We start from the raw sequence: 16,680 nt of genomic DNA on the forward strand, positions 1-16,680 counted from the left end.
CCAGCGCCTTGCAGCCCAATGGGAAGGGTTTCCCCTCTCTTGCATCAGAGGAAGGGGGCGGGAAGGGGGCGCAGAGGCAGCGCTGTTATCTCGCCCCCTTTCCTGGCAGCACAAAGGGGCCCTCTCCCGCGCCCTCCTTTCCTCCCCTGTGGCGTGTCGAGAAGTTGACGATGGACTCCCCCCGGGTCCATTCATCCTCCCTACACTACCCAGCCCGCAAGTGAACGAATGGGCGGCAGTGGGTCGCGACGCTCTCCTGAGCAGCCAGCGGGCAACCTGAGAAAGGACAAGGAGCGCTGGCTCTCCCGGACCCCCGCCGCCGCCGCCGCGCCCCCAGGACGAACAACTGCCGCCGTCTCTGCAACGGAGCTATGCAGAACCACATTTGCAGGCTAACAGAAGTGGAGGCGACCCGCCCGCCGCTCGTTGGGGCTCCGCAAGCATCTCTCCGCCCTTCGCCGCCTTTGCAGATGATTCATTTCGGCGAGGCGATCTCGATGACTTCGCTAGGGTAGGGGGTGCTTGGAGAAGCAACGGCGAGTCCTCTCCCCACCTGCCCAGTGCCGCCAGAAGGGGCCTCAAGATGCGCACCGGGGCAGAGAGAGGTCGCGGTTTTTGCTGCATGCAAGCCTCCAGGGTTTTGCAGGGACACGCAAACGTGAGTGGCTTCGGGGTTTTTCCTCCATTAAGGAAACCATGTACCCCGCCGGTTTTCTTTCTTTAAAGAAATTAAAGCCGATGTAAACCAGATGAGCCCCTTTGGAGATGGAGGGATGGTTTGCAAACGAAGCGAAAAGAGATAGCTCCACGCCGCTGTAAATGATTCCTTTTGTTGAGAGATGTGCAGTGCCACCCTTAGGAGCGTTCCACCCTTCTAGGTGGCCTTGGAAAGAGCTCTCCTTAGAATGATACTTTATTCTTCTTGTGAAATAATTACTTTCCCAGGTTGCCTAATGGACTGATGTTCTCCAGAGCGATGCCCAAAGAAAGAGGAACTAATTACTGTAGCGATAATTGGGGTTATATGCAGATTAGGAATTATTAGAGAGACACCCCAGTGACTGGTGTATTTGGCTTTTATGGAAAGTTTTCTGAAGCTAAATAAAGGCGAGTACAGGCCTTCTTAACAAACAGTCTGTGCAAGACATCTGGGGGGGGGGGGAATTGCTTACACATTAACAGCTTTGTGGGGTTGGGTTTTAAAAATCGTGTTCCACAGGAAGAAATTTCCACTTTTGCTGTGCAGTTGGGGTAGTGACAAGAGTGAACTGTGCAGCTTAGACTTTGAACTATCAAAGCCCTTGTTCATGTGCCTGAACTGTGAAAATCTCCATTAAGTTTATTGATTTATTGCACTTGAAGAACAGGAACAAAAATTAGTATGGACCCTTTTATGGTACCTGAGATACATGGGGACAGTTTTCCCTGTGAGCAGCTCCTGCATAGCTGGGATAATCTTTAAATCGCCCAGTCACATGTACAGCAGCTGATTGCATGGATTCAGCACCCTGGCAGGAGGAAGTGTGCAAATTCTGTGAAAAAGATTCATGAGATCAACCATTGTTTGGGTCATTAATGTGATGGCAGCCAAAAGTAAAGCGCTATGTAAGTAATCTGCATGTATCCTGTCATGTATAATTGGTCCCTTCACATATAAAGTTAGCAAACTGGTCGCATGCCCTTTGGCTTGGTCGACTCTTGCTGGAGGACCAGGGGGCAAATGCTGACATCGGAGAATGGAGTGTTTCACTTCCAGACTGCAGTTGGAGGATTTCAGGTTTGAATGCTTTCCCATATTCGGGAGGGGGGGATGAGACCTGTCTTCAAATAGAAAATTAACACACTAGGGTAAAATGTTCACTTGCAGCTCTTTGCCAGCTGTGTTGATTTTCTGTTTTCAGAAAGTTGGGAAATAAGTAAAAGATAATTGCTCAGAGACTGAATGATATGTGCATTTGATAAGAATGGCCTAAACACCTTGTGCCCCATCCTTTTGGATGTATAGGCCAAGATTGCAATTGCTGGTTTGCTGACTCTACAAGCAAATGGGCATTGTCATGTGGCAAGCACATCTATATGCAGTGGAGTCACCAGTAGAATGATGTCAAGGGCAAACTTGCTACCAGCATGATGCTTGCTTCCCTATTAATGTGACCTCAGTTATTTGGGAGCTGTTCTCAAAATTAAGTCTCATCTGTCTTTGGTTAATAAATCAAGGTTATTTGTATGTGCTAAAATATTCATTCTCCTCACAGTGAGATTTGTTTTTTAAAAATTACTTGGGTGGATTTTTTTCTAGCACCATAGCATTTTAGTCTGATTTGTATTTCATAAATAAGTCCCACCAACCCATTAGCTGAAATTCTGAAACAGTGAGGCAAACTTCCTTCCTTTCTTTGTTGGAAGATTATGTATTTATTTAATGCAGAGAGATCCTCATACATATATTCTACCCTAAAATCTGCACTGAGATTTCAGTGGCCACCATGGACTTTATAAACAGTCTCTACAGGTAGACAGTCAAGTGAATTGTCCCCAACCACCTATTTTTAAGCACTTTCGGTCAGAAGTGAATCCTATCAAACACAGCAGGACTTACTTAGGAAATGTGCTTAAAATTGTTACTCTAATTTATTTCAAAGGGACTGAGCAGGCTTAAGTCTGGATTCATGGATTGCAGCTTTCATATGTTCAATCACATTGCTTAAAATGTCACTCTAAGGCAGCCTTGCTCAATTTTTTTTACCACTGAGAAACCCCTGAAACACTCTTCAGGCTTTGAGAAACCCCAGAAATGGCATGATGATGCAGAATATGGTTAGGAAGCATAGCTGTGAACACGTGTTCCTCAGGTCCCTCCCCTTCCCACCCCCTTCAGGCCCATCATGGGCCATTTTGGGAGGGAGGGTGGGTCGACATGACCATAAAATAAATTAAAAATTAACTCCCACCATTTTGGGAAACTATTGCAGGATAAGAAACCCCAGGATTTCTAAGGGAACCTGTTGCGTTAACCAACAGTCTGCACTGTCCATGTGACTGAGTGCTTCCTAAAACAGCCATTTCATATTATATGCTTCCCTTTAATATTGTTTCATGCCTCTTGTAAAGACAGGTAATACCCACCTAGCACTGATTCTCACTCATTCTTGATGATGCTTTGCTGTATGTTTTAATAGCAATTATTAAGTCTTGATCTGGATAGCCCATACTAGCCAGATCTCATTGGATTTCAGACACTGAGTGATCCCTGGGTAGTATTTGGATTGAAGTTCTTAAAGACAAACCAAGGTTGTGACACGGAGGCAGGCAACGGCAAACCATCCTTGAACATCTCTTGCCTTGAAAATACTACAGAGGCTTGATGACAAAAAAACAAAATCTGTAAAACTTGAATAGGAACAACTGATCTATTTGATAGACTGATAGTAAATTTTATTAAACAAATCTGGGCTTCAGGCTGTCGCATTCCAACCCAGCTTGTTCAGTTAACATTTGGGGAGGGGAGATGTATGGTTGCCAGGTCCACCAGCGCTACCACCAGCAGGGAATGGGTGTCACCTATGGGGTGTGACTTGATATGATGACATCACTAGAAATGACATTGGCATGTCAGATGTTGGGGGAGAGGGAACAATGCTCTGACTGTTGGGCAAAATTCTGTGGTAGAATTTGCTTCTATGCCATATGTTCATTAGAGAAACTGAAAACATCCCCGTTTGTTTTTCATCTTGCCTATTGGGAAAAGGAATTTGATTCTAATCATAGCTTTGACCCCAAAACAAAGTATTGCCCCACCCAACTGCTGATATCATGTTAAAATATAGTGTTCTTATGGTTTTGTTTATGTTTGAAGGGATGAGGTGTGTCTGGAAAGTGGAAGATCCCCACCTATTATTATAGTTCAATAGTTCATTGGACAGCTGTATGGAAGATCAACCTCCATAAAAATGTGTGGGTCTTTCGAGCTCCGTACCCCCATGTGGCACACACCCTATCAATGACATGGGCAACTCTGGACACTTACTTTCCAAAATTGCCCTCAAGTTCCTTATAAGCACAACTTCACTTAAACATCTGTACAGTTCCTCTGAGGAAGAGAAGGCTTCATGCTCCTGTCTTACAGTCGACTCGCGTGGGATGTGTATAACCTTTAATCGTGTTCATAAGAAGGAGGGGAGGAAAAGAGATAAGACCTGGGTTGTTATACCATGCTTTTTACTACTGGAAGCAGTCTCAACATGGCTTACAATCGCCTACCCTTCCTCTCCCTACAACAGACACCCAATAAGACAGGTGGAGCTGAGAGAACTATGACTGGCCCAAGGCCACACATTGGGCTGAATGTGGACTAGAGGGAAATCCAGCTTGGTTTTCCAAATTAGAGACCACCACTCTTAATTACTACTACCACACCAAGCTGGCTCTCAACAAGATCATGGTGGGTGGCACTTTGTTCCTTGTGTGCTTAAGAACAGGACAATGTTATGCTTAGCTTCTAGAACACAGCTGTGCATGAGGTTTGGCCTGTGCAGAAGTCGGTGATGCATGGGACTTGTCATGCACTGTTTTAGGCATTTCACTTCAAAACCACATAATGGCAGCACAGATGAGCTCTAACTCACCAGAAGACCGAGAAGAAGTCAACGTTTCTCATTTCCTCTACCCAGCAACCATTATGCTATGCGACTTGTCCTTTTCTTTCTATGGGGATTTAATATTTGCTTGTTTGAATTTTCAGGGTCAGTGCTCCTTTTGATTCATTTGCTTGGCTCCAATGGTATTTAACCTAAGACTTCTATATGACAATCCATCCATTTTTACACAAGAACATTTTCCAGGCTATCCCAAAAGTGCCTCTTGGAACTGTTGCTTGAGCTGTTACTGGTGTTTTGTTGATCACAGAGTAGACATAAAGTTGATGGAATGTGTACTTAGCAACACTTCCCTATGGCAATGCATCCGTTCCTGAGGAATTGTTTATTCATTGCTGAACCTTAATTGGTCTAAATTGAGATTTCAATTTAACTGATAATCATTCATCTGCAAAGTATCCTAATTGCCACTTATCCTCTTGCATTTCAAGCTGTCCTAATGATATCACAGGCAACAGCAGCATGTCCACCATGTTTATTTAAACACCATGCAAATTTGTCATTAGCTCTGTAAATAATTATCTCCTGCCCTGCCAGTTTAGGAACATTGAAGTGTAGCATTTAGTGGTTAGTAATTTATTTCTTACATTTCATTCTCTTCTTTCTCCAAGGCACTCAGAGCTTGATACATGCTTTCCCTCTCTTCTAGTTTATTCTTCCAACAGCTTTATGAAGTAGTTTAGAATGAGAGAGAACCCGAGAATACCCAGTGAGTTCCATATCAAGGCTTAGTCCAACTACTTTTGCTTTCTAGGCTTAGGCCACTGTTTCTCAACCGGGGGGTCGGGACCCCTTTGGGGGTCCAATGATCCTTTCCCCAGTGTCGTGGCAGGGTGAGCAGCTTGGGGGGGGCACCACTGTTTCTGCCCCTCTGGAAGGTGCCCGCCAATTTATATACAATTTATAACCAATTTATATACAATCATGAACAATGGATCTTCACGCCATTGGTCAGTTTCGGTTTAATTTCTGTGAAAGAACATTTGCATAATTTTATGGTTGGGGGTCACCATAACATGAGGAACTGTATTAAAGGGCTGTGGCATTAGGAAGGTTGTGAACCACTGGCTTAGGCCAACTAATCCACCATACTTCTTTCTAAATAATACTGCTCACCTCTTCTCAGACAGTGCAAGTCACTTAAACTAATACAACTTCCGCACAAGGAATATTTTGTGACACAGCCTCCAAATCTTGGTGGCTCACTCAAGCCCATCCAAATGACATTGCCAACCTCCTGAGGCTGTTTTGCAATGTGGCCATTTTTAAAGTGTAATGTGGTAAATCCAGGAAAGTGGATTTACCACCCTCTATCGCGCGTCCCGGGGGTGAACAAGCAGCTGGGGATAAGAACATATGGAGGGGGAAACTCGCTATAGTCTCTTGAGTGCTGTCCCGCCCTTGCTGCTGGTTCACCATTTTCTGCCTTGCAGTAGTTCAACCGCAATCTTTACTTCCAATCATCCTAAGTAACTCAAGCTGCCAAACCCCAGTCTCTTCTGCTCCTCTTCCTCCCCCCCCCTCCACTAGTCCGTCTGCCTTCCACTCAGCCTTCTTCCCTCGCCTTGGCCCTCTTCCTCCACAAGCACTTCTGAAGTGTGGGCACTGCCGCCGCCCCCCTGCACACGCACACATGCTTCCCCGTGAGGCCTCACCGCTGCTGCTGTCACCACCTCCCCCCTCTTCACTTCCCTGCGAGGGGTGTGTGTGTGTGTGTGCGCGGGATATTCTAAAATATTTAGAATAGTGTAAAGAACGCTTGTGTTAGCATATACTTTGGCCTTGCTACGCTGCTTGAAAAATCTGCATTAGTTCTCTGACACATACATCTGGGTCAAATTAAGCATCTGTGTAGCTACATTTAGATGTCTTTATACATGGCTATCGCTTCTATCTGACATAAGAGCTTGTCTCAGTTTAGGAAAAGAATGATCTATATTGTTAAGTGTGAAGGCCAGTGCCAGTGTGTTTTGCATCACAGTACAAAGATTTCACAACTCATGCTGCTATAGACTATTGTATGTGAGTATGGACTATGGGGGTGGGTGGGGGAAACATTGTGACATATATTCAAGGTTCTGGTACTCACCTTTAAGGCCTTACATGGACCAGGTCCTGTGTATCTGTGGGGCTGACTTTTTGAATATGTTCCAAAGAGAACATTATGGTCAATTAACAGTAACCAACTGAGGATCCTGGCCCTAAAGATTGGCCTCAACCAGAGCCAGAGCTTTTTCGGCCCTAGCTCCTTCTTGCTGGAATGAGTTCCCCCAAAAGATCAGGACCCTGATGGAGCTTTCCAAGTTTCGTAGGGCCTGTAAGATGGAGCTCTTTTGAGAGGCCTAGAGTTGAGGCCAATCAGAAAAACATTTACTGGGCCTCCCTCATCTCTTCCCCCTTTCCCTCCCATTCTGACTCCTTCAGCGAGTTCCCTGTTAATGAAGTAAGCTATTGAGATCAAATAGCCAACAGCAGGTGAAAACTTCTGGCTTCTATAATTATGAACTGGTTTTATGATGTATTATGTATTGTATTGTTTAAATTTTATGTACCCTGTTATTCGCTGCCTTGAGATGGCCAGTCCAAGAGGAGCGGTATGCTAATTAAATTATAAATAAATAAATATATGAGAATTCTTCCACCGTAAAGAAAAGTAGTCCTAAATCACAGAAACATGGACAAAGTAAACACTATCCTTTAGTATTGCATTTCTTTCTCCACAAACACACAATTTGCTTTTGCACATTACAGGTAGGAAATTGAGCCTGAGTGGCAGTACTTTCAGCCATTTGACAAGTTTATGGTGAGGAGCAATGATCTGAACCGATGTCTCAAAGGTCCAAATCTACCACTCCTTCTGCTTGGCCACAAGTAAAAGAACATATCAGTTTTAAACTCTTGTTTAAAAAAAATTAATATAAACATGCAGAAATACAATGATAATATTGATTTTGGACCTAGGAGATAGGACCTTTAAGATGGATGAGTACCATACGTTAAGTATTAGTTGGCAGAATGCCATGGATTCTACTTCATTTTCCTATGAGTATTTGCTCCAATTATTTTCTCTTCTTTTCTTTAGGAATGCAGTGTATTTGATCAGTGCTATGAAATGGCTGCTGTTATTCGCCAGAACATCCCTGAAAATCACTGTTAGTGGCTCAGAAGTACAGACCACGCTGTTATTTCGTTGAAAGAAAACCGTCCCAGAGATGCCCAGTGAGGATACTAGTGGGATGGAAGAGCCTGCGTTAAGAGAGAGCAAGAGTGGGTCACAAAGTCCTCAGCGCAACTCCTTACGCAGAACTGTAGCTACTGCAGTGACCTTTGATGGAGAGGCAACTACAGACAGAAGGAAGAAGAGGAAGAAAGAACCCCGCCCAGAATCAATAATCGTGTATCGGACAGGAAATGAAAACAAAGTGGAAGAAGAACAAGTGGATGAGGAAGGGGGTGAGAAAAGTTCAGAGGAAGGCTCCAAGTTCTTGGGACACTCTATAGAAGATGGTAAATGTCCTGGAAAAAGTGGTTTGTGATTTATGATGCATGTTTCACTTCTTCCTAGAAGCTATATGTATTACTTTGAAGAAGACTTATTGGACTTTGTTCATACATTCTGGAAAGCAGTTGTCAAATCATGAGCCTTATTATTTGCCCCATCCCCTTTTAGTGATGGTTTTGACTGGGAGGTTAGACAGATTCATGAAGGATATAGGTCCTTCACTGGCTACTAGCCATGGGGAGTTAAGGGTACGTTCTTATATGAAGACAGAAAAAAAAGGACCAGTGTTAAGAAGTTGCATCAGGGGAAGGCATTGGCCGCTATGCCCTGTTTCTTGGCCCTGCAATAAAATTGGATGGCTGCTGTATGAGATAGGATGCTGGACTAGTTGGCTAACTGGTGTGATCCAGAGGAGCTCTTAGGTTTTTTTGTCTAATATTTGTGTGTCTGAGTAGTGAAATCCTTGTAGACAATTGATTAGATGGTATGGGGATGCAAGTTTTAATGCCTGAGTTGACTTTGCAAGATGAGAAACCCAGGGCAAATGGAAGAAGATTAACTTTTACACATATTCTTATGCAAATGCTTTGATTTTAGTCATCTAGCTGTGTACATGATCAGGCTTTTTTCTAGGTATGAATCTGCTGTCAACTTAGCCTGATAGCAAATTTTGTTGAATTTAATGGGATTTACACAAACAAATACAACATCTAATTTCCTTAACATTGTTTAAATTAAATTAATTGCTAGAGATGTCAGCCTCTAAGTGGGATCTGATGATGCCCCAGCTTGACAGCTCATCTCCAGACTACAGAGGTCAGTTCCCTTGGAGAAAATGAATGGACTCCATGGTACTGAACTTCATTGAGGTCCCTGTCCTCCCTAGGCTCCATTCCCAAATCTCCAGGAGTTTTCCAACCTGGATCTGGCAACCCCTCCCCTCCTCATCCACCACTGGTGACCACAGGCAACCTGGCAAAACCTATTGCAGAAAAAAATGAAAGTTTAGTTTGAAGTCTGTCTTGTTTTGATTTTGTTTCTTTGTTCTCCTAGGTTCATGGGCTGTGCCTTTAGATAGCAGATACGTTACTTTAACTGGAACCATCACAAGAGGAAAGAAAAAAGGCCAGATGGTGGATATTCATGTTACACTGACTGACAAAGAGCTGCAGGAGCTGACTAAATCAAAAGACCCTCCCAAAACTGAAACTCCAGAAGGGAAAAAAGCTTGCGAAGTTGGCTTGGCTAAGGGCCCCCACATCCTTATCTGGAGCCTTGCTTGCCTCCCTGTCATCTTCATTATGTCCTTTGTGGTTTCCTTTTACTATGGGACCATTACCTGGTACAATGTCTTCTTAGTGTACAATGAAGAGAGGACCTTCTGGCACAAGATCACCTTCTGCCCCTTCTTAATCATCTTCTATCCAATCATAATCATGGTCATTTCCTGCTCCCTGGGCCTCTATACAGCAGTGACTCAAATCTCATGGGCCTTTGGGGATTGGTGGCATGCTGTGAGAGATATGGAAAAAGGGTTCTGTGGCTGGCTTTGTAGCAAGATGGGCCTAGAAGACTGTTCTCCATACAGCATTGTTGAGCTATTAGATTCTGACAATGTCTCAGGTAGCCTGTCAGCTAAAGGCTCAGCACAAGGTGAAGAGATTTCAGCTGTCTGAGTCTCTGCTGTAAGGATTCCAGCTTTTTCATGTTCAGATATAATGCAAATGTACCTAGAGTGGCTAAAGCAGGCATGCACATGCACACATGGACAGTCTTGATGAGAAAAAGCCCTGGAAACTTATTCAAACAAACATGGCACAGTCCAACCAGATTGTGGAAGGGAAAGGGAATTTGAATGCATCCAGTCAGAAACTACATGTAGTCAGAAAGCTAGCATGTGCAGGATTTAGAATTATATTTTGTTGTATTCTTGATTTACTAGTCTTCAACATGTAAAGGTAGAAGAGTTGATAGAGAAGAATATTCAGATGTTGTTTTGCCTACCTCCATTCTAATATACGTGGGAGGACTGAGCCACAAGCTTTCTCTGAGTGTTTGACCTAAGTTAGGGCCAATTTATACCACTTAGGCCTGCAGGTGGGATTGCTGCATATTTGAATATACTCCCACAACATATCCTGCATATGCAAAAAACAGTATGCAAGTGAGAAAGCTCTGCTTCTCTGGTGTGCAGGTTTGTTTGTTTTTTTCAATGTATGGGTGTATATGTTAGGGGTGGGGCACATGAAAGCAGAGCATTCCATCCTGCAGGCCCTGCCCACAACCTGCCAAGGTGCCATCCAGGAAAAGCCTTCTTCATTTAGCTGGTGGTGTAAATTCACCGTTACATTTTTTAATGATCCTGAAGTGCCAGTGTGCTGCATAAGAAGATTCATGGCTGCCTCATAATACTGATGGCCTGATCAGTGTTTCTTGTTGGGTTTTAAACATTCTCTTTATTTGAATTGATTGGCTGGAGCGGGAAAAGGATAGGTGCCAAAAGTGTCCTGCCAGCTTGAACATGTAGCTGCAGCCATGTTCCTCCAGCCAGTGCCTGCCTTTTCCCTGGAGCTGCCAAGGATAATGGCTGCAATCTGAAAATGTATTTGGCTGTAATGCATTCAGCCTTGTGCCACATTTGCTGTAGTTGTACAGTAGGCTGTGATGAGGTGTCATCAGAAAATGATGCCCTTAGAAAGAGTGCTCAAGCCCTGTCAGAGCCAGTTCCTATTACATGTAGGGGGATCTGAGCAGTCCAATTTCCCCTATTAAATTCATCCTGCATTTTCAATATAATATGTAACATTGGTCTGCTCTTGGTATCTGGTTTAATACCTGTGCAAAAAATCAGGCTGAATTTTTTTTTTTGGGGGGGGGAGATGTATTGGACAGAAATCTGTAAGTTGCACTTATGAATGAAGTATGTGTTGATAGATCACTAGCCCAGACTTGCACAGCTTACATGGGGGGATGAGGCAAGAGTGAGGGTTGATAGCATAAAATCAAACAATAGTGTATTCTGTCATTCTGTATAAATAGGACAGATATTCTGTTGCTTGGAGCTGGCACTGACTGAACGCCTGTATATATTTTCCCCTACTTGAAAATGCATCATTGGGCCAATTTCTGTTCTTGCTTCACAATTAGCTGCTGATTTGTACAAAGAGAACAAAGCTGGACCTATAAGTTGGTGCTAGTTGTATTGGTCTTCAGTATGACTTTCTAAACTCTTCTCTTTCTCTCACATGGGATTAGTTTCCTTATTCTGTAAAGTATCTGAAGCATACTCACTTTGTTCAAAATCATGCTGTGGATAAAAAGCACGATGTTCTTTCCTTCCCCCATTCAAAAATTCAAAAATAAGTGTTGATTGTGTGCCATTGGGTGCATACAGGTGCAAATGGATTTGCATGGTCAGGTCACTGCATGTTGTTCAAATAACCTGTTTTATTTTCAAGCTCAGGAAGAAAAAAAAGGGTTCCATGAATTTTGCGGTAGAAGCCAACCCATGGTGCTGTTTGAAGGGTACTTGTGAAATGATGAACCCATTTTAGTCCCATCCCCTGAGCAGTTTCTGCAACTTTAAAAAAAAAAAAAAGATTTTTGCCTTCTGGAAAAAAATTAAGGGATGAATAAGAACATAATTTAATATACAGATATAAGGTGCTTTTATTCAACAAATGGTTGGACAGCTTGCCTGAAGCCTACTGAGAGGAACAAGATGGACAGCTGAACCACCACTTGATGGACTGGTGTATCATATGCAAAGGCAGATGGAAGGAAGGCTCCTCGAGCAACAAGAAAAAATCCACTGCAGCTATTGCTTTAATGTTAGGCCTCTATGCACCCACTGTTTACTTCCTGGAATTCTCCAAAGAGGATTAGTAGCTTAGTGTGTTCTAGTTACTCACACATTAATATTGGCAGATTTATAGAGGAATTTCTTATTATTTATTCCTATCTCTCCATCCTCAATATATGGTCTCAATGTGAAGTTGCACCATTATTCATCTTTGTTTGGCTTTCATTAAAGTCTCACTCTGCTGTGGATGGATGATGACTCTGTATTTATCACTTTATCAGTTTTGACTTCCCTTTAAGACTCAGTGTGATGTAGTAGTTAAAAGCTGTGGACTCATTTGGAAAACTGGGTTTGATTCCCCACTCCTCAACTTGGAGCTTCTTGGGTGAGCTTTGGCCAACCACAGTTTTCTCAGAACTCTCTCAGCCTTATCTATCTGTTGTAATGAGAGGAAGACAATGATAAGCTGTGTTGAGACATCTTTGGGTAGAGAAAGGTAAAATATAGAACCCAATGCTGCTTCTTCCTACCTTAATTCTTTACAGACCACCCCCTTTTTTTGATAGCTTTGCTGGTTTAACTGGTTTGCTGATTTACTGGTTTAAATCATATTCATTTAAAAAGCTGTACAAATAAAAAGGCATATTTTATAAATAATTACTATCCCAGCACAAACTGTCTGATTACTTAGCAGGAGCATTTGCCAGACTAAAGGCCACCGCACAACAAAAACGTAGGCAATTGTGTTTTGAATTTGCAGTAGACCTAGTACCAGGAAAGAGGTGTGTGTGTTCATGTTGATTGAAGTTTTAGTCAAACCGGTTCTTTCATTTGGTGTTCTCGATCCTCCAATTAAAGAAAAGGGTATGGAGCCAAAAGATATTTTTATTTGTCAGCTGAGGCATAGGCTCCCTACACGATAAGCAGTGATCCAAAAAGGTAGGGAGCATGTAGGATCTCTAAAACAAAGCATTTAGACTTCTGATTACAATACAATCACATGGTCAATTACATGAAAACCTCCAGTTCAGCTCCCAAAGTCCACAGTTGGGATCCCCTGATCATGTCATGAACAGTCCTTGTGCTAGTGTAGGGGTGCAGTGAGAGTATACAGATGGTGCTGGAGGGCGTTGTATTTATTATGTAAATGATTTAAACACCTATTCCGTTACCAATGGTCAGTTCATTTGACATGAAACACTGTTAGAACTATGATTCTTTGTTCTTTGGTTAGATACATTTGATCTGTTAGTCATATGACTTGCTCGGAATGCAGTGGCCATCTATAAGAATTACAATTCAGAATGCATGAAGCAAACGGGAAAGTGTTCTTGTTCTATGCGGTTCTCAGCTGTTCTTCATTTCTAATATTTTGTTATTGAGTGTAATGCATCCCACTGTTTTTTGCAATGTTCTTGTTTAATGCCCATTCCAGCCTGTTCTGGGGTGTTCCAGAGGCTTTTTGGCCTAGGGTTAATAAAGGTTTGAGATTTCAACCTAAAATATTCTTGTGTCTGCAATGCATGCCATGATGTCGTTTTGTGGTACCCTTGTTTGTGTAATGCCCCTTCCGGCCTCTACCCTGTCCTCAGTGATGGCAAACTACAAAGTAACTTGTCGAAAGACGAACTCTAATCCTTATTCATGTCTTTGCAGAAGCGTGCATACAACACGAAAGCTATCCCAATTAAACTTCGGTGGTTTTAAAGGTGCCACTGGACTCGCCCTTTGTGCTAATATTTATTGTACGAGAAAACAATACTCTTTGTCTTTTTTCATTTGTGGAATACTGAAAGTTCTTGGATTGTATTAATTTTAAAATCTTGCTAAGTAGCAACTGTGCAACATACTCCGCTCCTTATTTATCGCGCCAGGAGATTCAAAGACACAAATGAGCGGAAACCAGTATTCAAACATCACATTTCCCGCCCGCCTCCCTCCCTTTTTTTTGTTGCCTTTACTTCGCGCCCCATTCCCACGCCTTGCTCTTCCCGGCCGTGGCCATGTAGTGTCGCTGTGGGGCCCGCCCGGCGCGCTAAAGTGATGCCGGGTAGGATACCGGGAGCAGCCCCGGAAGGGAAGAACTGCCGGGTTTGTGGCGGAAGGTTTGGGACGCGGGCATCATGTCGCGGGCGAAGGTAATAGCGAAGACCAGGAGCAAAGGCGCAGGTGCCAGGAAGATCGCGTCTCGTGCTGGGCGGGAGGGAGGTGTGTGGACAATTCGCAAACATCTCAGCATCATTGCTTAGGAGCTGCTAGGCATGGAGTTAGCATTTCCCCGGGAGGAGTTTCACATCTCGTGTTTTAGTCTTAACCTTAGTCGCCGTCCTGTGGTCTAACTCAGAGCGGTTAAATGTTGCGTGGGTTCTTCTTCCCGCCTGGTCGGTGAAAGCTTTGGGGGAAGCGATGGAGTCGCCAGCCCTGCGTTGGGGAATACCTGGGCAGGACTGGAGTTGGGACCTCAGCGGAATATAATGCTGTGGAGTACCCCCTCCAAAGCAGCCATTTTCTCCAAGGGAACTGATCTGATTCCAGGGGATCCCCAGGTCCGACCTGGGGACTGGCATCCCTAGGTGGTGAGGTTTTTATGCATTATCTAGCCTTGCGCATCGTAACCATCCTATGGGGTGACAGATATTACATACAGCTAGTACAACTGGGATATGTGATTTTGATCTATTTTCTTTCACACACACTTGTGAGCCTGGACTTTATTTTCTAAATTGTGTCCTACTTATGATGGATATAGATAAAATGCTCCATGCTAATACACACAATTAGTGTGATTAATAGGATCCCTCTCCCAGTTTTTCTTAGTGTTTAGAAGGGAAACTTTGAAATATGCAGATTTCATACTGTAGGTTGATCTTTTACATTTTAAGTCAGGCCTTGTGTGGCATGATGGGTTGACTTTCATTACCTGAGATTGTTCCAATTTATGCTTTCATTTCATCAAATTAATTGATAATATATTTATTTATTATATTTATATACCGCCCTCCTTGGAGGCTCAGGAGGCTTATATTCAAATAATCAGGGATAATATCAGACTGCTAAGCTGCACCCACATTGTGTACCCTAAAGTTTAGGTGTACTGTGAGAAAGGTAGTGGGAGCTGTACAGGAATTGTGTATTTTTACACATGTTGACAAAATAGAAATGCTCAGAGATGCTGTGATACTCAAGATTAGTTAACAGATTTATTACAGTTTATCTTTTCCTCCAACTTTCTGATATATGGCTCTCTATTAAGGGAGAGTTCTAAGCCATGTGTGATTTTGGAGGTGGAAGCTATTTGTAGTAGTTGGGTATCCTTAGGCAGCCTCAGTTTTCTATCAGAGCTACAAATGATGGCAACTTTTTTCACAAGGTATTTGGAAAAACACACAAAATAAGGAAATGTTACAGTCTCCCCTCAGCCTTTAATGCTGTAGTTCTGTAAGCATAACATTCCCATGAAACTTAGTATATATCTGAATGCAGTTTTCGTAAACTGAGATACTATTAGGAAGAATACCAGGGTAACATATAAAGAAATGCTACACAATGAAGAATATTGGTTATTTTTCCTGTTTAGCAATAAGACTGAGATTAGAATTTGGGCTTCCCATATCTGATTTCAACATTCTAGGTACTTTCAGATCTTAATCTATCCTGTTCTTTAAAACTGAGGACTCGATCAATTAAATCTGACAATATGACACTTAAATATATTCAGTAATACTAAAGCGGGAAAAAATGATCGAGAACAGTCCATAAAGGGTTTGTTTTAGATTGATTGACCTCTTTGAAAAACCAATATTACACGAATTTATTTAATCACAAATGTGATAATCAGAGTTTCAGTCTACCTTGCTGCCGTATATCTGCATATTTTCAATTCATGTTGCTCATTTTTCTAATAAAGAGAAGAAAAAAAATCCTCCTTCCTTTGAAATGATCTTTGCTCCTTTTCCTCTTTCCTACTCACCTAACTCCCTTTTTTCTTTTTCCTTCTACTTTCAGCCTTCCTTTCTCATCTCCCCTTTCCTTGCTCCCTTCCTTTACATCTTTTTACAGTTTCAGTTACTCCACCGCCACCACCTCCAACCAGATTTCCAATACAGTCACTGGGAAAAGTCTGGCCAAGTTGTGAAAGTTGTGCAATGGCAAGTTGGGTCATGACTCCTAGGCCCAGATAAGCCACACAAGTTACATGGTAGCTAGACCCCCAGGCAGGTTGTTTGCTAGCTATCTGCCCCAGATGCATGGCTATGACCCATTATGCACGGGGGTTTTAGCGCACATTCGGGGTGGAATGGCGGCGACTAAAATCACGGATAACGCACGGAGCCGGCTGCAACCGGCTGCAGCTTCGGTGCATGCCGCCGAAAAAGCCGCGTCAGTGAAACGCGGAAGAAAGCGCAGCTTCCGGGTGAGCGGGGCGCAACCAGAAGCGGCGCCCGGATCGGCGCGTGCATAATCGGTTACTCTGGGTCTTGCCGCCGTCGCGCCCCGCCCCGTGTATAACCGGTATGCGTCGCGTCTTCCCCCTCCGCGTTTTCCATGTGACCCGAAATCGCCGTTTCGGCGGCCGTGCATAATGGGCCTATGAGTTGCTTGCATGAGCTGTGTATTGGCTGCTGCTGGATCTGGGCAAGTTGCATAAGCCATATGGTCACAAGTTGCCTGGATGAATGTGTTGGCTGCTAAATGGGCCCACTGAGCTGCGTGGTAGCAAG

General features: G+C 43.3%; 2 protein-coding genes across 4 annotated transcripts in view; both read left to right on the forward strand.

The window, feature by feature from the left end:
* Positions 1-13,789, forward strand: TMEM169 (transmembrane protein 169). 3 transcript variants are annotated; one of them, XM_077320605.1, is made up of 3 exons: positions 1-658; positions 7,738-8,162; positions 9,211-13,789. In XM_077320605.1, exons 2-3 carry the CDS (start codon positions 7,868-7,870, stop codon positions 9,831-9,833), a joined length of 918 nt encoding a protein of 305 aa, XP_077176720.1. In that variant the 5' UTR covers positions 1-658; positions 7,738-7,867; the 3' UTR covers positions 9,834-13,789. The 3 variants fall into 3 exon arrangements, with proteins under 3 accessions (XP_077176720.1, XP_077176722.1, XP_077176721.1); XM_077320607.1 differs by having other exon boundaries at positions 1-511; XM_077320606.1 differs by lacking the exon at positions 1-658 and adding an exon at positions 682-1,605.
* A 145-nt stretch (positions 13,790-13,934) lies between these two features.
* XRCC5 (X-ray repair cross complementing 5) overlaps positions 13,935-16,680 on the forward strand; it is a 44,142-nt gene continuing 41,396 nt past the window's right edge. Inside the window, exon 1 of the mRNA XM_077320598.1 lies at positions 13,935-14,097. Coding sequence (XP_077176713.1) covers positions 14,083-14,097 — 15 coding nt within the window. The 5' untranslated portion in view covers positions 13,935-14,082. The remainder of the gene's footprint in view (positions 14,098-16,680) is intronic.

The sequence above is a fragment of the Paroedura picta genome, chromosome 2, assembly GCF_049243985.1.
Source record: "Paroedura picta isolate Pp20150507F chromosome 2, Ppicta_v3.0, whole genome shotgun sequence".
Classification (NCBI taxonomy): domain Eukaryota; kingdom Metazoa; phylum Chordata; class Lepidosauria; order Squamata; family Gekkonidae; genus Paroedura; species Paroedura picta.